The following is a 27399-nucleotide window of genomic DNA, read 5'->3' as shown; positions in this document are numbered from 1 at the left end:
CAACTTGACCTTGAGTGGTGGTCTGGACGCTAGTCATTCAGATGAAAGGATAAACCAAGATCCCGTGTGCAGTATGCACTTAGCGCACGTAAAAGAACCCACGGCAACAAAAGGGTTGTTCCTAACAACATTCTGTAGAAAAATCCTCTTCGATAGGAAAAACAAATCAAACTGCACGCAGGAAAAAATACAAAAAAAATGAGTGGTGCTGTAGTGTAGCGACGCGCTCTCCCTGGGGAGAGCAGCCCGAATTTCACACAGAGAAATTTGTTGTGATAAAAAAAAGTACATATACAAATGTAGTGTGTGTGTCTATGGCCTGTCCTTATACCGATCATTTGACATGTGCACACAGCAGCAAAGACAGAAGAAATGTGCAAACACAAATAAGCTTTTATTCAAGAGCTGCATAGCCTCTTTAATCCTGAACAAGCCACACGCAATACATGGACAATACAGAACAAATACTTGATTGCCTCAGTGGTTTTTTACCTGGAAATGAAACAATCTGGCATGGAGATGAAATGATTAACAAATAGTAAAGAGTGGCAACTGTCTCCATTCACAAGGTGCACAACTTCAAGTCAGTGCTGCTTACGCTACCGATTCAGCTAGCACACAGGTAAATAAAAGGTACATTGGAACAAATCAAATACCTGTGTCCGCTTGATGTTCTTTAATTTTTCTAGTGCTTTTAATACAATTCAACCTCACCTCTTAGCAAAAAAGCTGATGCACATTGGACTCGCTTTTCCGACGATTTTATGGGTTTTAGACTATCTTACTAAAAGGCCTCAGTTTGTAAAATTAAATGATTTTATGTCTACTGTCTCTTTCACAAACACAGGTGCACCACAAGGCACAGTCCTCTCGCCTTTTCTTTTTACCTTGTATACGGCTGAATGCAGAAGTCTGACCAATTCGTGTCCCCTCGTTAAGTTTGCAGATGACTCCGCACTGACAGGACTTATTACTGATGACGATGACACTGACTACCGAAGAGAAATTGACAGGTTTGTGAACTGGTGTGAAGAAAATTTCCTTGAGCTGAATGTTGGCAAAACCAAAGAGCTTGTAATCGACTTCAGAAAAAAGAAATCAACTTTAAGTAAAATCATCACAAAAAATGAAGTTGTCGAACAAGTAGACTCATACAAATATCTTGGTGTGATAATCGACAATAAGCTGTCTTGGAATGAAAACTCAACTGCACTCAGTAAAAAGAGCAACAGTCGCATGTACTGTCTTAGAAAAATGAAATCTTTTAATGTATGCAAGCAGATGCTCCAACTGTTTTACACATCTGTTGTCTGTAGTGTTTTAACATACGGAGCCGTGTGCTGGGGGGGAAATCTGACCAAACATGACAAAGACAGGTTGGAAAAAGTCATTAGGAAAGCGGGTGGGGTGGTGGGTATAAGACAAGACACCTTTAGCGACATGCACAATAGAAAACTGACTGACAGACTAATAACAATTATTTTGACCGACGAAAGACACCCACTACATGATGACATTAATAGCAGAAGGTCAGACATAAGTGGTAGGTTTAGAGCTCCACGCGCAAGAACATCTCGATACATTAATTCATTTATTCCTACAGCCATTCGCGCACACAATCAAAACATCCAATACACTAAGTGAACCCTCCCACCCCCCAAGCCCACTCGCCACAGCAACACCTGAACTTCACCAGCAGACGAGTGTATGGGAGCAGACATTATGCGTGCATGTGGGACTGAGCGGGTGAGCACGGGCAAGCAAGCATTTCTGTGTGTGTGTGTGATCGGAAGTGATTTTTAAATATTTTCTTATTTTACTTGGATTTCATGTATCTTAATGTTAATGTTCTAATCTTATTGGCGTGACATATGTTATGTGCATGCATACGTTGTTTGTGTGTGTGTGAGTTTGTGTGTGAATGAGTGTGTGTGTGTGTGTGTGTGTGTGTGTGTGTGTGTGTGTGTGTCTGTGTGTGTCTGTGTGTGTGTGCATTTGACTTATATATACGATTTATTCCCTTGATGTTTTTATTTATGTATTGTTGTACAATACCTTATGGTCTTAACGTGTGTGTGTGTGTGTGTGTGTGTGTGTGTGTGTGTGTGCGTGAGTGTGTGCGTGCGCGCATGTCATTTTTAGTAATCTTATACCCTTGTTTTGTTGGATGTTTTCATTTGTTAATATTGTTGTGCAATACCCTATTGTTTTAACATGACTATGTGTGTGTGTGGGGGGGGGGAGGGGGGGGGGGACTGGGGGGGGGTTGGTAGTATATCGTCAGCTATTGGGAATTCTTATTTGACTAGTTTTAATCTCTTCTTATGTTGCGCATGATTTTATGCCAGTGTTTACAATGAGCCTGTGATTGCACAACTTAATTTCCATGTGGAGTAATAAAGTGTTTTTGATTTGATTTGATTTGATTTGAAACAAGACACTTCCTCAAAAACAGGAAGCGCCGGGCCTGTCCTTATACCGATCATTTGACATGTGCACACAGCAGCAAAGACAGAAGAAATGTGCAAACACAAATAAGCTTGTATTCAAGACCTGCATAGCCTCTTTAATCCTTAACAAGCCACACACAACACATGGACAATACAGAACAAACACTTACGTACAGAAATAACAAAAATTAGCCAGTCGTAATTTGCATCATTACGTCACACAGGACGTCTTCATACTTACACATTCTAATCTGAATAGCTTTTACTTTTGAAATATTGTTTTATACGTTGTATCCAACCAACGGTTAGTATGTTTCACATGCGATCATAATTTTGTATCCTTTGATTTTGTATGCTGAGATAATATAAATTTTGAAAACGCGAATATCTCGAAGACATTTATCCCATGTTATATGTATATATACATACGTATACATCTTCACCAAGAGGACTAGTAGGCTAATTCAGAACTGAGTCTGTACATGTAGCAGCATGGAAACCAAAATTTGTTTTATTCATTGAATTGCAATTTTGTTTATCCTTTAGTAATTCTTCCAGGCCTATTCAAAATCGTTTCAAGTAATAGCATCACCAGAATATAATATTATGCTCAATGCTGTCTTTAACTTCTAAACAAAAATCGCAGTCAACACTATTTGTAATTCCCATTCCTTTTAAAACTACTTTTGTTGCAATAATTCTAAATAATACGCCAATTTGTAGCAACCTTAGATTTATGTCTTTTATTTCATGAATTTTGTTAAAAGCTTTTTCCCTACTAAAATTTGTTTCTGGTTTCTCTGACCATTCATGACAAGATTTCGGGAAGGTATCATCAAATGCTAATACATCGTAGTATCGCCGTGATCCTCCAGGAATAGAGTACATTATTTTCAATACCCTGGCTATATCATGACCTGCTGATGACATGACATTCTGACTTGCTGGAACATTAAGACCTACTTGTATATATTTCTTGATTGCTCTCAACCAACCGTGAAATAAAAACTAGAAAATGTACGTCTATTTCATATTTCCTAGGAATTTATTTTGGGTAAGAAACGCCCTTTGTGTATAAAATGTTGAATAAAATATACTTTTGTTAACCTAATTATAGTATTATTTCTAATCTTAAATTGATCATTATAGAAAACTGGTTCTGTATTGCAATCCAATTGCAATGTTTTGTTTCCGGATTTGTGTGTGTGTGTGTGTTGTTGTTGTTGTTGTTTTTCATTCGTGTTTTGTAATTTTGAACTTTCTTAACCAGCTAAGTTTTAATATTCAGTTTACTTCGTTTAAAGCTTTTTAAAATATTTTTGTTGCTGTTTTTCTACTTATTTTGTCTCGTTTGCGATTCCATACAATCCGAAAATATATTTTCTGACAGTCATTTATGATATCAAACAAGAGGATTTGGAAATAAAATCAAAAGGTGAATAATTTTGGATAAGATAACATCGAAACACGTCCAATAGGTTGTTTTTTTCAACTATATTTTGAATAAAACTTTCAGGTAGTTTCTCTACATAATCTATTTCTTCACAGTCCTTCACATCATTCATGAATCATATCCCCACTATTTCAAATATTTCCAAATTCTACTCGATGTTCTATGTTTGCATAAAATTGTCGTGCTTCTAAGTAGATAATTAAATCATATATGAGTCTTATATTATCTCCAAGATATCTATTAGCAACAAAACCGGTCTGATCTACGTCAACTAATTTTGGATGAACTTTTTTTTTCTTAGTATTACATATTTGCAATGCACGTGTATCTGATTTTGTATAAAGCGTTTAAAAGTAAATTTGGTCTCAAATTCTTTATGTATACTTCTTTTTTTCTTTTCTTTGTGTGTGTGTGTGTGTGTGTGTTTATTTTATTTTAGGGAGACATGTTATGATTCAGAACGCATGTACACACACACACACACACACACACTCACACACACACACACACACACACACACACACACACACACACACGAATGCATGCACAGTAAAACACCCTCTCACACCATGAGAATAACTTGACACGATTAAAGAGTTCACAACTGAAAAGCAATAGTTTCTGGTGGTGGATTATGAAAGCCTTGACAGCCACTTATGTTGTAACTGAGACTCGTGTGAATCTGTTAAATGTGTTCATGAGAACTTGCGAAATGGCTACAAGAGCTACAGTTAGCTCCACGAGTGCAGAGAGAGAGAGAGATGGGGGACGGAGTGTGCCTGTTTATAATGCTGGTTTCGCAACCAGCTGTGTTGAAACAGCTGCTTCCTGAGAAACGATTGTTTGCTGGGGAAAGTCCGAAGTTTACGTGACCCGAAACACGGCAAGATATATCTATAACATCTCACTTCATCCCTCCGTCTCCCTGGCTACTATCATGACACAGCACGGACACAGTCACGGCCCCGGACTTCCTGTTGCTGCATCCTTCACGGCTGCCATGTGTGGGCTGGAGTGAGATGTTGATGGTACATATGAGCTTTTGGGGACCCAGTAAACACAGTCACTTTCCTGGTTATAAAGGCCTCTTGACAATGCTGCCGAATATAGCAATTAATACACTGTCCAAAAGGAGTTCAAATGTTGAATATGTCAGAAGTTGAAATCTTCCAAATTCTAATCTATGATAACTGCAGGAATTTTTGTCCAGTCTGAAAGTTACTTTTACATGAAGGAAAAAAAAGCTATATTTTTCGTTGCCTTCCATACCCGAACGACAATCCTGTTTATGAAATAAGTAAGTATATACTCAAGTTCTGTAATAAATTGTTATCCATTTCCCATTTCCTGAGAAGTCCACACAATTCCAAAACCACACTCAGACAAAACATTTGTTCACAATAAAGACCAGTCTTGTTCACCTAGTTCAGTTGTAACATCTTATCGAAATGTAATTGTGGAGGCTTCAATAATTTAAACCAATATCTAATACATTCCACTGTTTTCGTTTTGAGCAAGGAGGCGTTACTGCATTCGGACAAATCCATATACGCTACACTATATTTGCTCGCTAGATGCCTGACCAGCAGTATAACCCAACGCGCTTGGGCCTTGAGTTTGTGTACCTGTCAGCGTGGATTTCTTCTACATAATTTTGCCAGAGGACAACACTCTTGTTGCCTTGGGTTCTTTTTTAGTGCGCAATATGCGTGTTTCTCAGTTTGATTTTCCAGTCAAACTTGGGAGAAAGGGCGAGAGTGGGATTGGAACTCACGAACTCTGAATTGGCAGAGGAGCGTCTTCACCATTCTGCCGCCTTCCTCCTTATATCATTTCACAAATGCTGTTACATACCCAGGATACTGGCCCAGTTCCCCACATCACACTGTATTGTATGCATGAATAAGCACATTCTGCCGCCTTCCTCCTTATATCATTTCACAAATGCTGTTACATACACAGGATACTGGCCCAGTTCCCCACACCACACTGTATTGTATGCATGAATAAGCACATAATCTGGAGAGAACAAAAAAAACAAAAACAAAAAAACACTCAGATGGATAGGTTTGCACTTTCTCCATTTGTGAATATGCATTCAGTCTCCATATTAATTTTCGGCTTCATAAATATGTAAACGTCGGTCCAAACTGTGTGTCTAAATATAAAACAATAAATGGAGCTCTTTTATTATTTTTATTTTTTATTTTTATTTTTTAGCTTTTCCCCCCAGTATTTCAATGGCACCTTTCTTTGCTTTTTTGCAAAATTCTTCACACGAATAGGATGAGCTTAATGTTGTTGACAATACCATTCCTAAATATGAATTGCTTACTTTAACGGCAGAGACAGAGACAGAGACAGCGACAGAGAGACAGAGACAGAGAGAGAGAGTTGACACTTTGACACTTTATTGTCATTACCTGCAAGGGACGAATGGCAAAAGGGGGACGGGTTATTTTTGGGAGAGAGAGAGAGAGAGGGGGGGGGGGTGTTGGGGGGGGATATGCTACAGAAATAATACAATTTCTTCATTTAATGTTCATACTTTGAAGAACTCACAACAATGTACCCAGCATACCAGCAGCTGAATGCAAATGATGTTGAAACAATGTGCCGGTACTGTACATGTTACCATAGTGATAAATTAAAAAAAATATAGAGAGCTGGACAGTACAAGGTCTTCAGAGAAGAAGCCCCCCTCAGTCAGGTGTTTCGGCCCTTAACTCTCTACACTCTAAGGGGGAAGGGCCTCACCCAGGTGACTCCTGGATGCCCTTGTATTGCCGCCTTTTTTTTTTCTTTCTTTCTTTTTCCTGGTCCTCAGCAGGTTCGAACCCGCGCCCCACAACACTTCTTCAGTGGACCTGGTCCTGGGACGTCCTTTCAGCTGGGCCCAAAACAAACCAAATCAAAAAAAAAAAAAAAAAACCTATTGAGCTTGGTTTGCAAGAAAATCTGGGTTTGCAGTGTAGCTGATGACAAATGGATAGACAACCAGACACTGTGACATCCATGCCCACCTCTTTACACGTGGAGATAAACGCTGAAATAAGCTCTGCTTTGTACGTGTGTAATCAGTGTCTGCTCTTTTAGTCTGGTTTTAACTCTCTCCATACGAACGGCGAAAGGGGCGACGTTAACAGCGTTTCACCCCAATTACCATCATGAAAATATTGCAAGCGGAAGGCTCTTATACTGAAAAGGTGAATGTCGACAAAGAATACCACAATTCTGACGACGGAAGCTAAAGGTTGGGTCATTCAGACACCCACTGGACATCCGAGGGAGCTGTGTAGAGGAGAAGAGAGGACTGCCCGTACTGAGTGAGTTAATGCAGTGCGTTCGGCAACACAGACAAACCTGTTAAAATCAGAAAACGGAGCGAAGTTTCTCTTAGGTTTCAAGTGTATTTGTAGATAATGCACTGCGTCCACCGACTGAGGGCCAGTGTACCCACACCATGGAGCGCTGTGGACATGTACGTGTCCCATGAAACAATGTCAGCATCATCGGGCGACAACAGTCCAACATCCTATTCTGAAATAATGAATATTGACTTGTTGGTGCACAAGCACATACCTTCCGGAATCCGGATACAATGAATGGACTGCCCTTCCCAGACAGCAACACGTGGTTGGAGAGGGCGGGGGGGGGGGGGAGTGAATTAGAGAAAGAGCTGACAGTACCACTGACATTTCCATATTCCCACTCCCTACCCCCCCCCCCCCCCCCGCCCCCCCCCCCCCACACACACACACACATACAAGTACGGGCGCACAGTGAATCACACTCTATTCACATCACGAAAAGTATAGCTTGTCTCGACTAAAGTGCTCACAGTTTCGAGGACACTATATTCTGGTGGTGTATTACAAAAGCCTCGGTGACCACATGTGATGTCACGGACATTGAATCGTTAAAACAGGATATGTGCTCTGCGAAATGGTTATAACAGCCCCGACTAACATCACAAGTGCAGAGACAGAGAGAGACAGAGAGACAGGGAGAGAGAGAGAGAGAAGAGGGGGGTGGGGGGGTGGGGGGGGGGGGGGGGGGGGTCGGGAAGGAGATGGAGAGGGGTTGTCAGCCCTCGCTTTGAGAGAAATCGTAGGACTGCGGGAAATTGTGAGGGACGACAGCGGCGATCATGTTGACGACAGTGGAGTTAGCGAAGACATCAACGGTAAAGATGGATGCACAGTACTGGCTCAAAAGAAATGTGTGAATGTATTTGTATGTCAGTGAATGAGTTAGTGAGTGAATGTGTGTGTGTGTGTGTGGGTGGGGGGGAATGTGTGTGTGTGTGTGTGTGTGTGTCTGTGTGTGCGTGTGTGTGTTTATTTGGCTGGTTGATCTGTTCTTCTTTCACTCGGTTTTTAGAATAATATTTGCATATTCTGGGTGTCTTCCATGAAAGTGAGAATCTATTTTCAGTGCAATCGTGCATACGAAAGGATGCTGACACTAACAGATGAACAAATGAACAAGCATGAAATGAAGAACATTCCAAATAAACGTGACAGAAAAGGTTGCATCACAACAAATATCAAAACTATTTGGTCCATTTTTCACGCTCCCTATGTGAGGGTAAACTTTGTAAAACACCTTTTTTTCTACCACATTTATGTAGAGAGTTGAATCATCTTGATGTTATTCTCAACATTCCAAGGAAAAGATTCGATTCTTACCATATTATATCATATCATAGTATATATCATTTCATATTATATTATATTACATTATATCGTATCGTCCCTGCACAAGATTCAGCACTACATAAATATCATTATCATGATCATTGTGTCATATTATTTTATATTATATTTTGTTTCAGTTATTCACATTGACTCAATTTCGTTTACTATTGACTCTGATGTTGAATTTGAGATCGATGCATTGCAGTGATCGATCTTATGTGAAATACAATAAATATATGTGTTTCAGTGATTAATGTTGGTATCTTCGCAAACGTCACTGTCGCCCCCCCCCCCCCTCTCTCTCTCTCTCTCTTTTCTTTTCCCCGCTCTCATTTTCCTCTAAGATTTGCTTTGGGAAAATACAAGAAACCAGCTCCGATGATAAAGGAATTATTTTTGATAAAATAAGGGGGATGTTGTGGCACAAAATTTCACAGCGGTACAAAATGTCACAAGGGTACAAAATGTCGCAACCAGTGTGCGCGCTACAAAAATGTCACAGCATTATAATTTGTCACATTTGTGACATTTTGTTACACATTGTCGTATATTTATGTCAACTGCGGTACAATTTGTCACACATGAATAGACCGTTTTCTGTTGGGTCAGACTGGTCAGTTGTGTTAAGTACAGTTGAAAAGGTGAGTAAACAATGACCACTACCACACAGACACACGTGGCCTAGTGGTTAAATGTCCGCCTGGGGAGTGGAAGCTCCAGAGTTAATCTCCAACTGAGTGAAACCAAAGACATTAAAACTGGTATCCTAGCATTTGTCAGAGATCAGTTGCAGATTTTGACCATTTAACCTGTCTCCAGAGAATTTCTGTACCTTGTATAATGCAGGGTGCTGACCACTGGTCATCTGCATTATACAAGGTACAGAAATTCTCTGGAGACTAATGAGCTGTTAAATGGTCAAAATCTGCAAATCACGTCATAGTGACCACTGGTTCTCAGCATTGTGCAATGAACAGACTTAGATAAGCTGTCAAATTGTCAAAATCTGCAAATCTACAACAAAGTGATCACTGGCATGTGCTAGTATACAAGTTTTAAAGTCATCAAATTTTGTTGTTCTTTTTTTTCTTCTTTTTTCTCAGCTTGGGATCAAACTCAGGAGTTTCCACTCTCTGGGCGACATCCTAACCACTAGACCATGGTTATGTGCCTGTGTGGTAGTGGTCATTATTTACTAACCTTCTCACCTGTACCTTAGACAACTGACAAGTCAGAGCCGACAGAGAACGGTCTATTAACAGGTGACAAATTGTACCGCAGTTGACATGAACATACGACAATGTGGAACAAAATGTCACAAATGTGACAAATTGTAACGATAAGACATTTTGTACCACGAACACATTACAAAATGTCGTAATTGCTATAATTATTAATGCAGAACCTCTGTTCTGTAACGATGATATCAAAACATACGTACATGACCACACCCGGGTTTGTCCGTCACATTACCAGCGTCGGCAATCCACAGGGATCTGTTGATCTCAGGTCGCCAGGAGGCCACTCACCAGAGGAGACAATGCACTGCTGCCGATTCAGTGTTCAGTAGTGCCTGTTCTGGTTTGATGTACAGCACCTACTAATGTCCCTGCTGACGACAACAATGGCTAAGTCGTGGAGCCAGACAGAGTGAGCGTCTCCACCAGAGTAGAGATCGTCACCACGTCCCTCCAACAACAGCCCCCTCCGCCCACTCTATCCCCACCCTCACCCCAAATGGATCTGCCGACACTGACAGGACTCACCCCAAGCACGGAAGTCGAGGGTTATCCAAACTGAGTTCACCATGAAAGCAGGGCATGAAAGGCCACATAGTCTGGGACCTTTTTTTAATTTTTTTATATTTCATTGATGATGGAGAAGGATATGATGATGATGATGATGATGATGATGCAATGGAGGTCCATGTACCAGCCGCCGTGGTGAAGTGGTTACCGTCGCAGACTGACCGCTGGGCGGACGCGGAGTGAAATCCCAGCGGAGGTGTGTTTTTTGGCCTGTGGCCAGAGGTGAGTGTGCTATGGGCTGAAGTGAGAAGACTGGGACCACACAGTCCACTATCATCCACTTCACGGAGGCGTCTTTGTGTGTGTTGCTCTAATTTCCCGACCAACACCGCGTCTGTATGTCTCAGGCCTGGTTGACACAGGGATACCATTATGACAGAAATCGTAGAGTACAGCCTTGTTACATAGTCCCAAAACCTAAATGGACTTCCACAGCCGCATCGTCATCGTCATCGTCATCACCATCATCATTGTCATCTTCATCCTCCTTCATCATCAATATAAAAAGACCCAAATTACTTTCATACCCTGCTCTCATGATGAACTCAGTTTCGATACTCCTCCACTTCCGCACTTGGGGTGAGTCATGTCATGGTGCTCAGTGTCGGCGGGTTCATGGGTGACTGCCGTTGGAGGGACGTGGTGGCGGTCTTCACTCTGGGGTTTGAGACTACGTGACAAGCTTTTTTCCCCCCCTTGCTAACACCAAAAACCAATAACAGTCACCAGAGCAACCCACTGATTCACCGTCTTTAGTCTTTCAGCAGACTGTTTCTTAATGACTGCCACATTATATCTATCCCATACATTATAGTAGTAATAGTGATTAACATTAACTGAAATACGCATTGCGCCTACTTTCTGTGTAGCTGGCTTTAGCCACTTTCCAGAAACAGGTCAGCAGAAACACACACTCACGCACCTGTTGTTACAGGGGTCAAAACTACGTTGCGAGAAGTGACCAAAACAGAAGACTACTCTGTTACAAGAGATGGCAAAAAAAGTGTATCATAGCATCCACCCAACGTGGACTATACTGACTACCACAGACCACAGCATCCAATCTTGGATTGAGGGAATTGACACAGAAGAAAACATTCACCCAGCACCCCCCGTCTCTGGTCCCGTTCTCTCCGCTCCTTCCAGTCCCCCGAACCTCTTCATTGTATAGGTGGTGTGTGGTGTGCTGAGGTATCTTACTGTGCACTGTTGTATAGGTGGTGTGTGGTGTCCTGAGGTATCTTACTGTGCACTGTTGTATAGGTGGTGTGTGGTGTGCTGAGGTATCTTACTGTGCACTGTTGTATAGGTGGTGTGTGGTGTGCTGAGGTATCTTACTGTGCACTGTTGTATAGGTGGTGTGTGGTGTGCTGAGGTATCTTACTGTGCACTATTGTATAGGTGGTGTGTGGTGTGCTGAGGTATCTTACTGTGCACTATTGTATAGGTGGTGTGTGGTGTGCTGAGGTATCTTACTGTGCACTATTGTATAGGTGGTGTGTGGTGTGCTGAGGTATCTTACTGTGCACTATTGTATAGGTGGTGTGTGGTGTGCTGAGGTATCTTACTGTGCACTATTGTATAGGTGTTGTGTGGTGTGCTGAGGTATCTTACTGTGCACTATTGTATAGGTGGTGTGTGGTGTGCTGAGGTATCTTACTGTGCACTATTGTATAGGTGGTGTGTGGTGTGCTGAGGTATCTTACTGTGCACTGTTGTATAGGTGGTGTGTGGTGTGCTGAGGTATCTTACTGTGCACTATTGTATAGGTGGTGTGTGGTGTGCTGAGGTATCTTGCTGTGCACTATTGTATAGGTGGTGTGTGGTGTGCTGAGGTATCTTACTATGCACTATTGTATAGGTGGTGTGTGGTGTGCTGAGGTATCTTACTGTGCACTGTTGTATAGGTGGTGTGTGGTGTGCTGAGGTATCTTACTGTGCACTGTTGTATAGGTGGTGTGTGGTGTGCTGAGGTATCTTACTGTGCACTATTGTATAGGTGGTGTGTGGTGTGCTGAGGTATCTTACTGTGCACTGTTGTATAGGTGGTGTGTGGTGTGCTGAGGTATCTTACTGTGCACTGTTGTATAGGTGGTGTGTGGTGTGCTGAGGTATCTTACTGTGCACTATTGTATAGGTGGTGTGTGGTGTGCTGAGGTATCTTACTGTGCACTGTTGTATAGGTGGTGTTTCATGTGCGGCACTTAGACCCCATTACATGGGGAGTTTGCGCCAAAAAGGTTTGTTTTTGTTTGTTTGTTTGTTGTTTTGGGGTGGGTTTTGTTCGTTTGTTTGTTGTTTTGTTTGTTTTGTTTTGTTGTTGTTGTTGTTTTGTTTGTTTTGTTTTTGTATTTTGCTTTGTTTTGTTTTTTTGGGGGGAGAGGGGCTTGGGGGGCGGGGGGGGGGGGGGGGGGGGGGGGGGTTGGGGGGGGGGGTACTTCATTGTCGTTTGCGGAAGAGTCACAAAGTCAGGTTTTCACAACTTTACAGAACACAGTGCAGAGCTTCCATTCTGGTCAGTCCCTCAGCAGTCCAGCAAGAGCAGTGCAGTGTCCCAGAAAAATGAAATCCTCAAAACAGGCATACCACTCAAACTGTTCCAGGTACACTCCCATTCTTCTTATTTACCATGTAGATCAAGCTGAAGGTCTTGGACCAGGACAATATGTGACGCGAAAAGCCGGATAAAGTCGCATCCAGCGATTCTTAGCTGTGCACGAGAACCAGTGCTCAGGGTCAAAATCATGAGAATCGGGTTCTTGTGTGTTTTTTTTATTATTTTTTTTTTTAAGATATCGCATCTTCAAAGTTTTATCTTTGTTGTCGGTGATTATCTTTGCACAAAACAGCCTGGAACTGTAGTATTTTCAATGTTTTCAGGTGCATTCCTGTCAAAACCATGTAGAAAAATACTGCACTTTTTTGCCCTATTTCAGTTGCATGCTGAAAGCAACGAAGACGTGGAAATTCCGGTCTGTGAGTAATATTCAGAAAGAAGCAGTGAACAGCCATTCATCGTCTCCCCTGAACCTTCTGAATCAAAACAGCGTATGAATGTAGTCGGTTTTCAACGGTTTTACTGGTTACCCTCTGTAAGTTACGACTTTAGCTGGATCCCATCGATTCTTCGAATTTAGGCAGGTTTCCGACTTAAAGTTAGAAAAATGTTATTTTTTATTGAAAGTTCAGGCTTTCTGTCGAATATTTTAATTGATGTTGTTTCATTCTGTGGTGTGTGTGACTCTCAAAAATTCATCGAAGGACCTATGTGTTAATAAAATCGACGCAACGTGAAGTGAACAAATGTGGCATCTTCGAAAACATCATCTGCTAAGTGGCTCACAGCAATTCTCAACGAATCCCAACAGTAGTTTGTGAAGTGAAAACATGACCTGTTCCACGCATGAACTGTAACTTTCTGAACAAAAAACTAAAGTTTATAAACAAAACAAAAAAAAATAAAACTAAAAAAACAACTTTTTGGCGGTAGATGAATCCTCTTTGTTTAGTGGGATACGACGTTTCGAACCACAGGCCCGTTGTCAAGTGATGAGAAGAGGACAGGTGGATAGGGAAGCCTGTGTGAGAAATGGGTGATGACATCTCACTACTTTCTGTTTTGATGGACCATGCACACTGAAACACCTGATCACCATTCAGTCCAATACATGGGGTGAAGGTCGCACACCCAACAGGCTGAGTGATTCCAGCTCTCCACATTTTGGTGTTACTGTGTTGGTTCTATTCAGTGTTGTGTAATTAAATTCTGCAGAGTGCTTCATCATGGGTCCCTTCCAACAATGGATGTAGGTGTGTGCCCCGATCTGCATCAGACTTGCTGTGTTCTGGATTTCTTTTTCTGCTTTCCTGTCAGTTTGGAACTGTGCCGGCCTGCCATTCATCTCTCCCTTCAACACGCCTGTACACGTGCAAAACGTAACGTTCAGTGGTAGTGGACAGGTGGGCAGCTTTTGTCAAGGTGAGTCGATGAGAACCTCATACGGAAAACTGAAAATGGAATGGGAAGCCCAGAATGGCATAAGGCAATGTGCAACTTTCAGATTAAAAAAACTTACATGGTCATACTGCCCGGGACATGCAGGTGTTAAGGGAAATGAGCGAGCTGATAGACTTGCTGGTAACGCAACAACAACGAGCGGCCTACATCTAGGAAAATCGGAAATCCTCAGAAAAGTCAAAGAATATCAAAAAGAACAGGTACAAGGCCATCACACCACCGATCGCCTCAAAGAGATAAAGGCAGAGAGAGGGAGCGGCCCTAAGTCTTGCATGAAAGGTAGAGCACGATGCTTTGCAAATCAAGCAAATATCGGCATCATTTCCAAACCAACATTGCGCAAATTTCGTCAAAACGGAACAGAGTCTCTGTGGGCTTTTCCAAATACAACAGACTGAGCAACACGCAAGACACGCTCTTGGCATCAGAGATCTTTTCCCATCCCTCTTGTGGCCAGTCAGTGGCAGCCTCTGTGCGTGTGTGTATGTGTGTGTTCGTGTGTATGTGTGGGTCTGTGTGTTTGTATGCGTTTGTGCATGCGCGAGAGTGTAAGTGTACACAAGTATCAGGATAGTTCTGTGCATGTGCGTATATGTGTGTTGGGGGGGGCGGGGGGGCGGCAGGGGGCGCGGGGGGATGGAGGATGAGGTATGTGTGTGTTTGCATGCCTACACTGTGGGAGCAACGGAATACTGGAACGTGCGGGTGTGCATATATATATCTTTGTGTGTGGGGATGGGGGTGGGGGACATGGGCGTATGTGTGTGTGCTTGTACAAGTAAGTGTGCCTGTGTGTGTGTGTGTGTGTGTGTGTGTGTGTGTGTGTGTGTGTGTGTGTGCCGTGGAAGCTGCGATACGTAGCCTAGAAATGAGTGTGTGGAGGGGGGTAGAGGGGGTGCAGGGTAAGGTGGGTATGCGTGTGTGTGTGTGTGTGTTGAGGCTCATGTACGTTTATGTGTATTTGACTGTGCTTTCATATCTGTGAAACTGCATGTTTGGTGCATATCTGTTATGCATATGTGTGTGTGTATGTGTGAATGTGTGTCTGCTTTTTTCTCTCTTTTTTTTTTAATAACATTTATTTGCTTATTTATCATCATCGTTGTCTTTTTTTTTTTTTTTTTTTTTTACTTATCTTTTTTTTTCATTATTTTTTAAAATTATATTATTATTATTTATTTATTTATTTATTTATTTTGTTTTATTTCATTTTATTTTATTTTATGTTATAAGCGCGTTGGGTTACGCTGCTGCTTAGCAGATGTGGTGTAGCGTATATGGATTTGTCCGAGCGCAGTGACGCCTCCTTGAGCTACTGAAACTGAAACTGAAACTGTCAAGGTGAGCGCAACGTCCCTCCCTTTGTTCTGTACTTGCGCGCTGAACTGTTTGCGATCGAACCTGCACCTTTGACCCCTGACCTAGTTGTGTGCCTGCGAGGAACAGGCATTGGCGCTTGCCTGCCGCGAAGACGAACTCGCCGAACAGGAAAGAGAAAACAAAAGCCCATCAAAACTGTCGTTTCCGTACGGACCCTCAACAGAATCCCCTACCAATCAAAACCTTCTTCTGTCAACTGTATTAATTTGATCAAGGTTCCCATTACATCTGCTGATCTGTCTGGCATATCCTCTGACGTTGTTCCCGCTGTGTGTGACGTCAGCACTACTGACAGTACCCCTGATGTGTCACCTGTGTGTGTTGACAGATCCACTTTATGCGGCGCTGTTTGTGCTGCTTCCAACCTCAACACACGTGTTCCTGCTAACATTTTTACTTCCCGTGACATTGTCCCCTCTGATGACAATATTCCGAACTGTAATGTATCTCCCGTGCCAGTGATAGCCTCTGCTCCGCTTCCTACTCCTGCCACACCTGTCTCAACTCCCGGACCTTTTTCTTCCTTCCCATTGTCCTCCACTGCTCAGTCACCATCTTCTCCTTCCACTGTCTGTCTGCCTGACTCACCTGCTTCACCATTAGATTCCTCTCTCCTTACCTCTGATCTCTTTCATGTCTGTTCAATGCTCAATCTGTCTGCCCTGATCAAAAGACTGACTATATTTCTGATTTTAGTTTTGAAAATAACTTTGATATCGTATTTCTTACCGAAACCTGGTCAAAGTCACAAGGTCACGAACCCAAACTTAAACAACTGACCCCCCCCCCCCCCCCCCCTGGATACAAAACTATGTCACTTCCTAGATTGTCTCGTGGAGGTGGCATCGCCACCGTCTACAGAGACATCTTGGAGTCTTCCCTTTCCTTCTCCCATACCCATGCCTTTCCACATGATACCTTCGAAATGCTAGAAGTCACTCTCAGTGTTCCCAGTCACTCAATCATCTTCTGTTGTCTCTATCGTCCTGCTCCTAGTCGTAAAAATAACCTAACGTCTTCTCAGTTTCACGATGAGTTCCGAACACTACTTGATTACTACAACCTTCGTTCTGGCAAACTTATCATCCTCGGAGATTTCAATTTTCATTTCGACAACCACACTTCCACTGATGTCAAACACCTATGTCAATCTCTGTCCACTCATTCTCTCTCTCAGCTTGTTTCAGAACCAACACACAGATCTGGCCATACGTTGGACTGGCTCATCGCACGTGACACTGATGCCATGGCTGCGTCAGTGACTGTAACTGACAAACTTTCTTCCGACCATTCTGCTGTTATATTCTTGCTTAATATTTCAAAACCTACCAGAACCAAAAAATCTGTTACTCGTCGCAACCTGAAATCCATCAACATTAACACTTTTTCTTCTCAAGCTACTGAACGCCTTTCCAAAATTTCTTCCCGTACCGACGTATCCACACATTACAACACTGTCCTCTCTCAACTGCTGGATGAACATGCACCCCCCACTACCCGCATGCTCCCTGACAGACCTTCCGCCCCATGGTACACACAAGACATTCGACTTGCAAAACGCAAACGTCGCCAACTGGAAAGGCGATGGCGATCAACAAAACTGAAAGTCCACAATCAAATATTCCGAAAACAAATAAAGTCAAACATATGATCTCATCAGCAAAGACAAACTTCTTTTCTTCTCAAATTCTCGATGCCACATCCACCAAATCTCTTTACTCTATCCTGTCAAAAAAGACTCCTCTTCCTTATTCCTACACTTTATCTGAACTCCCCAATGTCTTCTCCTCTTTCTTTTTCGACAAAGTCCAAAATATTCGTACCATCTTAGACCAAATGCCTTTCCAACCTGCTCATCCTGATCCTCAATTCAGCGGCACTCCTCTCCATTCCTTTAATCCATTGACTGAAACAGAAGTTCAAGAAATCCTGAAAGAAATGACAATAAAATCCTGTGAGCTCGATCCTATACCAGCCTCGGTCTTTTCCCAGTGTGTCTCACAGCTTCTCCCCACAATCATCAATATTGTCAACTCATCCCTTCTCACTGGAACGTTTCCATCCACTTTCAAAACTGCAATCGTCCGGCCTCTTCTGAAGAAACCCAACCTTGACGCAAACATTTTGAAAAACTATCGACCAGTTTCTAATCTTCCATTCATGTCCAAACTCCTTGAAAAAGCTGTCCTCAAGCAGCTCAACAACCACCTTTGTTTCAATAATCTCATCCACCCATTTCAGCCTGCCTATCGCGCTGACCACAGCACCGAAACCACTCTCCTCCACATTCTGAACAATCTACTGATAGCGTCCGACTCAGGAAAAATTTCCCTTCTCACTCTTCTCGACTTGTCAGCCGCCTTTGACACGATAGACCATTCAATCCTTCTTTCCCGTCTTCATTTTACATTTGGTATCAAAATTGTTCTAAACTGGTTCAAATCTGATCTCACTGATCGATTCCAGTCTGTCATTGTTGATCATTTCCAATCTGAACCTGTTAAAATCGAACATGGAGTCCCACAGGGATTTGTTTTAGGCCCAGTGCTCTTCACACAGTACACTGCTCCTCTCGCTGAAATTATCAACCGCCATAATGTCAGTCACCATTCTTATGCTGATGACACTCAACTCCAGAAGAGTGATACCCCTGAAAAATTGTTGTCGCTCTTGCAAGAAACATCCAACTGCTTCCTGGACATTCAAAACTGGATGACTCGAAATAAGTTACAATTGAACGCGGAAAAAACTAAAGCAATGATCATAGGAACTAAACGAAAACTGCCTTCCATCACAATTGACACAATCAAACTTGGCAGTACATTCATCCCTCTTTCCACGTCAGTCAGGAACCTCGGTGATGTCCTTGACAATAAACTGTCCATGCAAAAATTTATCAGTCAGACATGTCAGTCCTGCTACTGTCAACTGCGGCGCATCAGTGCCGTCCGGAAACATCTGTCCACTGACGCAACATCTTTCTCTCATTCTCTCTCGCCTTGATTACTGTAACTCTCTATTGTCTGGTTTGTTTGCTTCATCCATTCAGTCCCTTCAGCGCATACAAAACTCTGCTACCCGACTCGTCCTCAGAAAGAAAAGATCTGAGCACATCACTCCTCTTTTGCAACATCTCCACTGGCTCCCTGTCTCACACCGAATAAAGTACAAGATCAGCACTCTATGTAATAGATGCATTCACAAATCTGCCCCTTCCTATCGCTGCGGCTGCCTTCACCTCTACACTCCATCTCGCTCACTACGATCGGCTTCGGATCCACTCTGTTTACGCATACCCAGATTCAACACTCGACTGTTGGCCGCCGCCGTTCTTTCTCTGCCTCTGGACCTTGCGATTGGAATGAACTTCCTCTTTCGCTTCGTCAAGTATCCACACTCGGCTCTTTCAAGTCTGGCCTTAAAGCCCACCTCTTCCCAAAATAGCCTCCCTTGCCTGCCTCTTCCTTGTCTTTAGTTTCTACAGTTTTATGTGCAAAAGCGCTTTGATTTGTCTCTGCACAAGATTCAGCGCTATATAAATACCATTATTATCATCATTATTAATTATTATTACATGCTCACACACACACACACACACACACACACACACACACACACACACACACGCACACACACACACACAGATAGGAGGTTAAAGAAAGAAACAGGACAGAGAGATCACCTCCTGTCCCTTTTTAGAAGCAAGGTCCTCTTCTTCCAGGTAACTGATTGTGACTGTAAAGGACTGCTCTAACAACATACATCATCAGATATATAACTGGCTGGCACAATCTCATAACAAAAGTTACAAAAAGTGACCAGTCCATTCCAATCACAGCACCAGACAGGTTGCTGCATGCTTGCATCTACCATTAGGACACCAGGCCACATGACAGAAATTGTACAGGAGATCTGTAGCAGAGACATCTACCATTAGGACACCAGGCCACATGACAGAAATTGTACAGGAGATCTGTAGCAGAGACATCTACCATTAGGACACCAGGCCACATGACAGAAATTGTACAGGAGATCTGTAGCAGAGACATCTACCATTAGGACACCAGGCCACATGACAGAAATTGTACAGGAGATCTGTAGCAGAGACATCTACCATTAGGACACCAGGCCACATGACAGAAATTGTACAGGAGATCTGTAGCAGAGACATCTACCATTAGGACACCAGGCCACATGACAGAAATTGTACAGGAGATCTGTAGCAGAGACATCTACCATTAGGACACCAGGTCACATGACAGAAATTGTACAGGAGATCTGTAGCAGAGACATCTACCATTAGGACACCAGGCCACATGACAGAAATTGTACAGGAGATCTGTAGCAGAGACATCTACCATTAGGACACCAGGCCACATCACAGAAATTGTACAGGAGATCTGTAGCAGAGACATCTACCATTAGGACACCAGGCCACATCACAGAAATTGTACAGGAGATCTGTAGCAGAGACATCTACCATTAGGACACCAGGCCACATGACAGAAATTGTACAGGAGATCTGTAGCAGAGACATCTACCATTAGGACACCAGGCCACATGACAGAAATTGTACAGGAGATCTGTAGCAGAGACATCTACCATTAGGACACCAGGCCACATGACAGAAATTGTACAGGAGATCTGTAGCAGAGACATCTACCATTAGGACACCAGGCCACATGACAGAAATTGTACAGGAGATCTGTAGCAGAGACATCTACCATTAGGACACCAGGCCACATGACAGAAATTGTACAGGAGATCTGTAGCAGAGACATCTACCATTAGGACACCAGGCCACATGACAGAAATTGTACAGGAGATCTGTAGCAGAGACATCTACCATTAGGACACCAGGCCACGTCACAGAAATTGTACAGGAGATCTGTAGCAGAGACATCTACCATTAGGACACCAGGCCACATGACAGAAATTGTACAGGAGATCTGTAGCAGAGACATCTACCATTAGGACACCAGGCCACATGACAGAAATTGTACAGGAGATCTGTAGCAGAGACATCTACCATTAGGACACCAGGCCACATCACAGAAATTGTACAGGAGATCTGTAGCAGAGACTTATGGCTCTGAATAAGTGTTAAGGTGGAGTTAGTGGGCGTTCATATATTCATCACTCTCATGAGACATCAAATGGAGTTAGTGGGCGTTTATATATTCATCACTCTCATGAGACATCAAATGGAGTTAGTGAGCGTTCACATATTCATCACTCTCGTGAGACATCAAATGGAGTTAGTGGGCGTTCATATATTCATCACTCTCGTGAGACATCAAAGGGCAATGGAACAGGAGGGGTGATGAGAGTTTGGGGGTAGGGGTGGGGGGCGATTTCTTGAGATGAAAATCCCACTTGCATGTCATCGGATGTGTGGTTACAAGAGTCACAAAGTACATAATGTGCACTTTGTGAAACCAAAAAAAAACAATTTTGATAGTTTCAGTTTGACTGGAAAACTAAATATCAAGCTGGTGTCACAAAGTTGCTGAAAAACCCTTCTCGACTATAGTTGGGTTTTCTCTTTCCAGCTGGGCAATGTTCAGTCTTTGTGACAGTCCCTGCCATATGTACACAGTGATGTGCACTTTAAGTTGGTCTGGCAGCATTTGCGCCTTTCTCTGCACACCACTGTGCAGGAGCAGTGGACATCATATTTTTACCACCATCTGATACTAGTGTTTCGAAACCAAGTTGTGTGCTGCAAACGAAACGATCCTATCTTCAACACCCCATATCCATCTTCAATTCAATTCAATTCAAAATACTTTATTATCTGCTTCAACCAAAAACAGAAACTTCTCTTTAGGCTCACTTAAAATAAAATGCCCGTCAGCAAAAATCAAAGAGAAAAAAACAAACAACTGACACACCCTTCACTTATCACCATGCACACATCAATTATTACGTAAAAAGAAAAACATGTGGGTAAGATACTATTACAGTATGATTTAGAGTGTAACAGCGCGCGCGCGCGTATGTGTACGTTTCAATCATTATAAAAAGGAGAATATTCAGTAAGATGATAATAACATTTAAAAAGACAAATGCTCATCAACAAATAAAACCGAAAAACGAATGAGCAACTGGCACACCCTTCCTTAATCACAACTTTATTTCACTGTTTTTAATCATCCGTCAAGGTTTCAGGCTTCTTCTGTGTTTGTCGCCACTTTTCAGCTTTACTAACTTGTAACAAAAATGCCAAAAGCAAATTCTGGTGAAATATTTTGGGCAGACACTCCGGGCAAATCCATTTCTTTCGACGATTTGTGATTGGCGGATCAAACGCGCATTTCCACTCCGAGCAATACAGGACTCTCTGGTGTTCGGGAGCGTGCGGATATGCCCACGGTCTGTGTGTGTGTGTGTGTGTGTGTGTGTGTGTGCGCGTGCGCGCGCGCGCGCGCGCGAAGATTGTCACACACACAGCGGGTCTTACTGGAAAAGGAAATATGGAATTGACTTTTGCTCACCGAACTGTGCGGACGCGTATTTTCGGCTGGTCGTCTTCATCAACTGTTTTAACGCTTTGTGTGGATGTTCATTGGAATTTCAAGCTATAACAGAATAATATGGATAACTAAGGCGGCGTGGCGGGTGAAGAAGAATATTTCTTTGTTTTTTTGTGCAAGAAATCCGAACTTGGGACTGATTTGTGTTCTTCATGCCGGCGGTGGTCATTCCAACAGTTATGGACAACACGGATTGAGCGGCGACAGACGGGTGTGGCATAGCTTCTTCAGTGATACCATCTTTGACTCAGTGGATCCAGTTTTCCATACGGTACCCCACCGCGTCTGAAAAGGAAGTTGAACTGAAACGCATGTTTTTGTCATAGAGTGGGTTTCGAAAAACGTATCTTTCTTCGATGATAAAAATGAGCACGACTACAAACAAGTACGCTTCAGCCCAGAGGTGATGAGAGGAAACCATCGTCTCCTTCATCGGCAAGCGATTCAGCGGCCAGCCCACAACCGGGACACAGTTCTGTCAAACAGGACAAGAAAAAACAAAAACAAGTAAGTGATGCAATGAACGCATGGATGTGTATGTGTGTACGCGCGCGCATGTTGGTGTGTGTACATGTGTGTGTGAGTGTGTGTGTGTGTGTGTGAGTGTGTGTGTGTTTGTAAGGGAGGGAGAGACAGTGTGTGAGTGTGCTTATGTGAGTGTGAGTGTGTGTATGTGTGTGTGTGTGTGTGTGAGTGTGTGTGTGTGTGTGTGTGTGTGTGTGTGCGCGCGCGCAGCGAATGTATGTTACAAAATATGTGGATGTGATTCTGTATACAAATGTGTGTGTAAATGTGAATGCACAAGGAATAAATTTACTAGAAAGTACTTCTTGACTGGGTGATGGTGACTGAGAAACGACCGTTACATCTAGTCTTTATGTCAGTAACAGTATTGGCAACAGAATCGATGTGTCTATTTCATCTCAGCTGGTCAATAAAAATGCTCGATACAAATGTAATTTCACTTCAGTCAATGCTACTTTGTTGCATAACTTAAAACGCGACAACATTCGTGTGTTACACATTTTATATTTCAAAACGCTAAAAAGTTACTATGGAACAGTTAAAATGTTCGTTAGAATTATGTGTGCGATGTGTGTAGACAAGCGCACAAGTGAGCACTCACACACGTATGCATGTGTGTGTGTGTGTGTGTGTATGTGTGTGTGTGTGTGTGTGTGTGTGTGTGTGTGTGTGTGTGTGTGTTTGTGTGTGTGTGTTTGAATGTACGTAAATGTATATGCACATGTGCATGTGTAAATATATGTATATAGGCATATGTATGTGTATGTATGTATGTGTGTGTGTGTGTGTGTGTGTGTGTGTGTGTGTGTGTGTGTGTGTGTGTATATATATATATATGTATGTATGTATGTATATATATGTATGTGTGTGTATGTATATATGTATACGTATATGCATTTGCATGTTTGTATATATGGGTGGGTGTGGGTGTGGATGACAGAGCACTTCAATGAATGAGATGAATGATGATGACGGGTTGAAATAACCAACACTGTATTTGACACGAGTCACACGAATGTCAGCCTCCATACAAGCGTTGATGTCCTTTCGCCCCCAACCCCCCACCTCACCGCCCCCCCCCACCCCCCCAGCTCCCCCTTTTCCCTTTACCCCCTCAGCCTTTCCCCCATCTCCTCATCCTCAGCCTTTCCCCCATCTCCTCATCCTCAGCCTTTCCCCCATCTCCTCATCCTCAGCCTACCTTCCCAGTCTCCCCAGAACCCCTCAGCCTTTCCCCATGATCTCATCAAACGCTTCTGTCAAGTTGTTGAAGCAAAATGGACCAGGCAGATATGTGAACAATCTGAACCTTGTTTCCTTAGTCACAGAATGCATGTTTAGATTTGAAGAACAGCATAAAGCTGCGATGTCATTTGAAAAGAATGTTTTCAATATCAAATGTTCCGAACTTTCGAAGATTGTGTAATTCTGAGACAAGGAAATGAAGTAAGCAGGGAGGGGAGGGAGGGGGGGGGGAGAAAAAAAGGGTAATATATATATATGTGTGTGTGTGTGTGTGTGTGTGTGTGTGTGTGTGTGTGTGTGCGTGTGTGTGTGTGTGTGTGCGTGTGTGTGTGTGTGTGTGTGCGCGCGCATATGCACGCGCATTCAGGCGTGTTTGCATGTATGAATACGATACTTTGGGGTGGTTGGTACAAGATCCATTGCTGAAGTATATCATTGGATTGTTGCTCTCTTTTCCTTTGACATGATGTGTTGATGCACTGTGTATTGTACGAGAGAGAGAGAGGCAGAGGGAGTGAGGGTGTGTGATGTATAACAGGAATTTTGTTCTCCTGTCCTTTGACATGATGTATTGATGCACTGTGTATTGTACGAGAGAGAGAGAGGCAGAGAGAGTGAGGGTGTATGATGTATAACATAGGAATTTTGTTCTCCTTTCCTTTGACATGATGTATTGATGCACTGTGTATTGTACGAGAGAGAGAGAGGCAGAGGGAGTGAGGGTGTGTGATGTATAACAGGAATTTTGTTCTCCTGTCCTTTGACATGATGTATTGATGCACTGTGTATTGTACGAGAGAGACAGAGGCAGAGGGCGTGAGGGTGTGTGATGTATAACAGGAATTTTGTTCTCCTGTCCTTTGACATGATGTATTGATGCACTGTGTATTGTACGAGAGAGACAGAGTGCCCACCTACATTTACTTGCATTCCTTCCGTACATACTCATATTTTATTTTGGACTTTTGCCCACCTTGCAAGGTCATAGTTATGAGCTTTCTTCTCCCACCATTTTGTGACTTGCGCATTGTACCCGCCACGGCAAAAGTCACTGGAAAAAAAACAACTTTTTTCTTTTGTCAAGAATTTTTGACAAATCATTTTGTGTGTGTGGGTGGGTGGGTGTATGCCCGATTTTTTTTTCTTTTCTCTTTTTCTTTTTGTTAAACTTGCTGTTTTTCTTCCGTCTTATTATAAAAATCCATGAATAAAATTTTGCTCCCGTAAGTGTGTTATTATCAACCAGGCAAGCAGGTAAAAACAGTTCACATGAGAATTTCAGTACATGCCGGAAATTGGGTAAAGCAGAGTTTAATATGCCTAAAAATCCCGTGCTTTTTGACGCTGTCGCGAAATGTTGGCCTTTGCTGTTCTGTAGCTGTGAAAACACAACTGGTCAACATGTATGTTCTGAGCTTTGTTCAAAAACTCTTCCTTCAATTCTTGGAATGTTCAACTCCTCTGTGAATCTTATTATGTGAAACTTGCGTGTTTGTCATTATCAATAGCATCATTATTTTGTTTATGTGTCATAAGTGTGTCAAACATATATGTGTATGTATGTATGTATATAATCATGTGTATGTAATTTGTAGTATATATATATATATATATATATATATATATATATATATATATATATACATATACATATATATATATATTTTGTTTTTTTGAAGCCCTAGAAAACAGACGGAAAGCATTAGTGGTGGTGTGGTGGTGTGTCCATCGAGATCGGTGATGACCATCGTTGTCATCCAGCTGGGGGATGGGGGGGGGGGGAGGGTGGGGGGGGGGGGGGGGGAAGGATGCTCATGAATCTATCTGTGAATGCGCAGATGGCTGAACAGTCCAATCTGCGCACGAAATGTTCGCTGACAGTTGGGGCAGACAAAGACAGGCATATCATTGTCAGGGAGCTTGTTTGCCCGTGACTTTCTGGCCTACCTCTTCTGAACAGCTGCTGCAGTCCTGTTGGCCTCGCACAACTTGGCGCCTTTGTGCACAGCAGCACGCCATTTGTCACGGTCCACTGCAGATTCCTCCCAGGAATCAGGGTTGATATCAAACGCTTTCAGAGAGACTTTCAGAGTATCTCTGAGGCGCTTCTTCTGACCTCCGTGTGATCTCTTCCCTTGTTGCAGCTCGCCATAGAAGAGCCTTTTGGGCAGCCGATGGTCTGGCATGCGCGCCACGTGTCCAGCCCAGCGAAGCTGGGACTGCATCAGGTTGGTGAAGATGCTGGGAAGGGTGGCTTTTGCGAGTACCTCCGTGTCTGGGGTCCTGTCTTGCCACTTGATGTTCAGTAGCTTCCTGAGGCATGTTGTGTGGAAGTGGTTCAGCTTCTTGGCATGTCGTTGGTACACTGTCCAAGTTTCGCAGGCGTACAGTAGTGTGGGGAGAACTACTGCTCTGTAGACCTTTAGCTTGGTCTCAAGACTAATGCCTCTTCTGTTCCAGACATTTGCACTGAGTCTGCCAAAAGTTGCGCTTGCTCTTGCAATCCTGACGTTCACTTCATCGTCGATGGTCGCATTTCGTGACAGTGTGCTGCCAAGGTATGTGAACCGCTCCACCGCACTGAGTCTCTGACCGTTGACTGTGATGTTGGGCTCAACGTAGGGTTTCCCTGGGGCTGGCTGATGGAGAACTTCAGTTTTCCTCGTGCTGATGGTAAGGCCGAAGTTCCTGCTGGCAGTGGCAAACTTGTCGACGCTGAGTTGCATGTCAGCTTCAGATCCAGCGTTGAGGGCACAATCATCAGCAAACAAAAAGTCTCTGATGATGTCTGTCATGACCTTCGTTTTTGCTTTAAGTCTTCTGAGGTTAAACAACTTGCCATCTGTTCGGTACTTTAGGCCGATTCCAACATCGCCATCTCTGAAGGCATCAGTAAGCATTGCAGAGAACATGAGGCTGAACAGCGTTGGAGCCAGGACGCAGCCTTGCTTGACACCATTTGTGACAGCAAAAGGAGCAGATGTTTCGCCATTGTCCTGGACTCGAGCCTGCATGCCTTCATGGAATTGGCTGACCAAGGAAATAAATTTCCGAGGGCATCCGTACTTGGCCATGATCTTCCACAGTCCCTCTCTACTCATGGTGTCGAAGGCCTTTGTGAGGTCGACATAGGTGGAGAACAGATCAGCATTTTGCTCCTGACATTTCTCTTGCAGTTGCCTTGCAGCAAACACCATGTCGGTGGTTCCGCGCTCTTTCCGGAATCCACATTGGCTCTCAGGCAAATGACCTTGGTCAAGGTGTGCTGTGAGGCGGTTTAGTAG

At 43.0% G+C, this 27399-nt stretch overlaps 1 protein-coding gene across 2 annotated transcripts in view; it reads left to right on the top strand.

Moving 5' to 3' along the window:
* Positions 1–7966: 7966 nt before the first annotated feature.
* LOC143301385 (uncharacterized) overlaps positions 7967–27399 on the top strand; it is a 158679-nt gene continuing 139246 nt past the window's right edge. Inside the window, exon 1 of one of the 2 annotated variants that reach the window (XM_076615629.1) lies at positions 7967–8089. In XM_076615629.1, coding sequence (XP_076471744.1) covers positions 8054–8089 — 36 coding nt within the window. In that variant the 5' untranslated portion in view covers positions 7967–8053. Of the gene's footprint in view, positions 8090–22167; positions 22853–27399 lie in introns of those variants that run through there. The other variant, XM_076615630.1, reaches the window with a different exon arrangement.

The sequence above is a fragment of the Babylonia areolata genome, chromosome 27, assembly GCF_041734735.1.
Source record: "Babylonia areolata isolate BAREFJ2019XMU chromosome 27, ASM4173473v1, whole genome shotgun sequence".
Taxonomy (NCBI): Eukaryota; Metazoa; Mollusca; class Gastropoda; order Neogastropoda; family Buccinidae; genus Babylonia; species Babylonia areolata.
The sequence above is the reverse complement of the archived record's forward strand: the minus strand, read 5'-3'. Positions and strand labels throughout refer to the sequence as shown.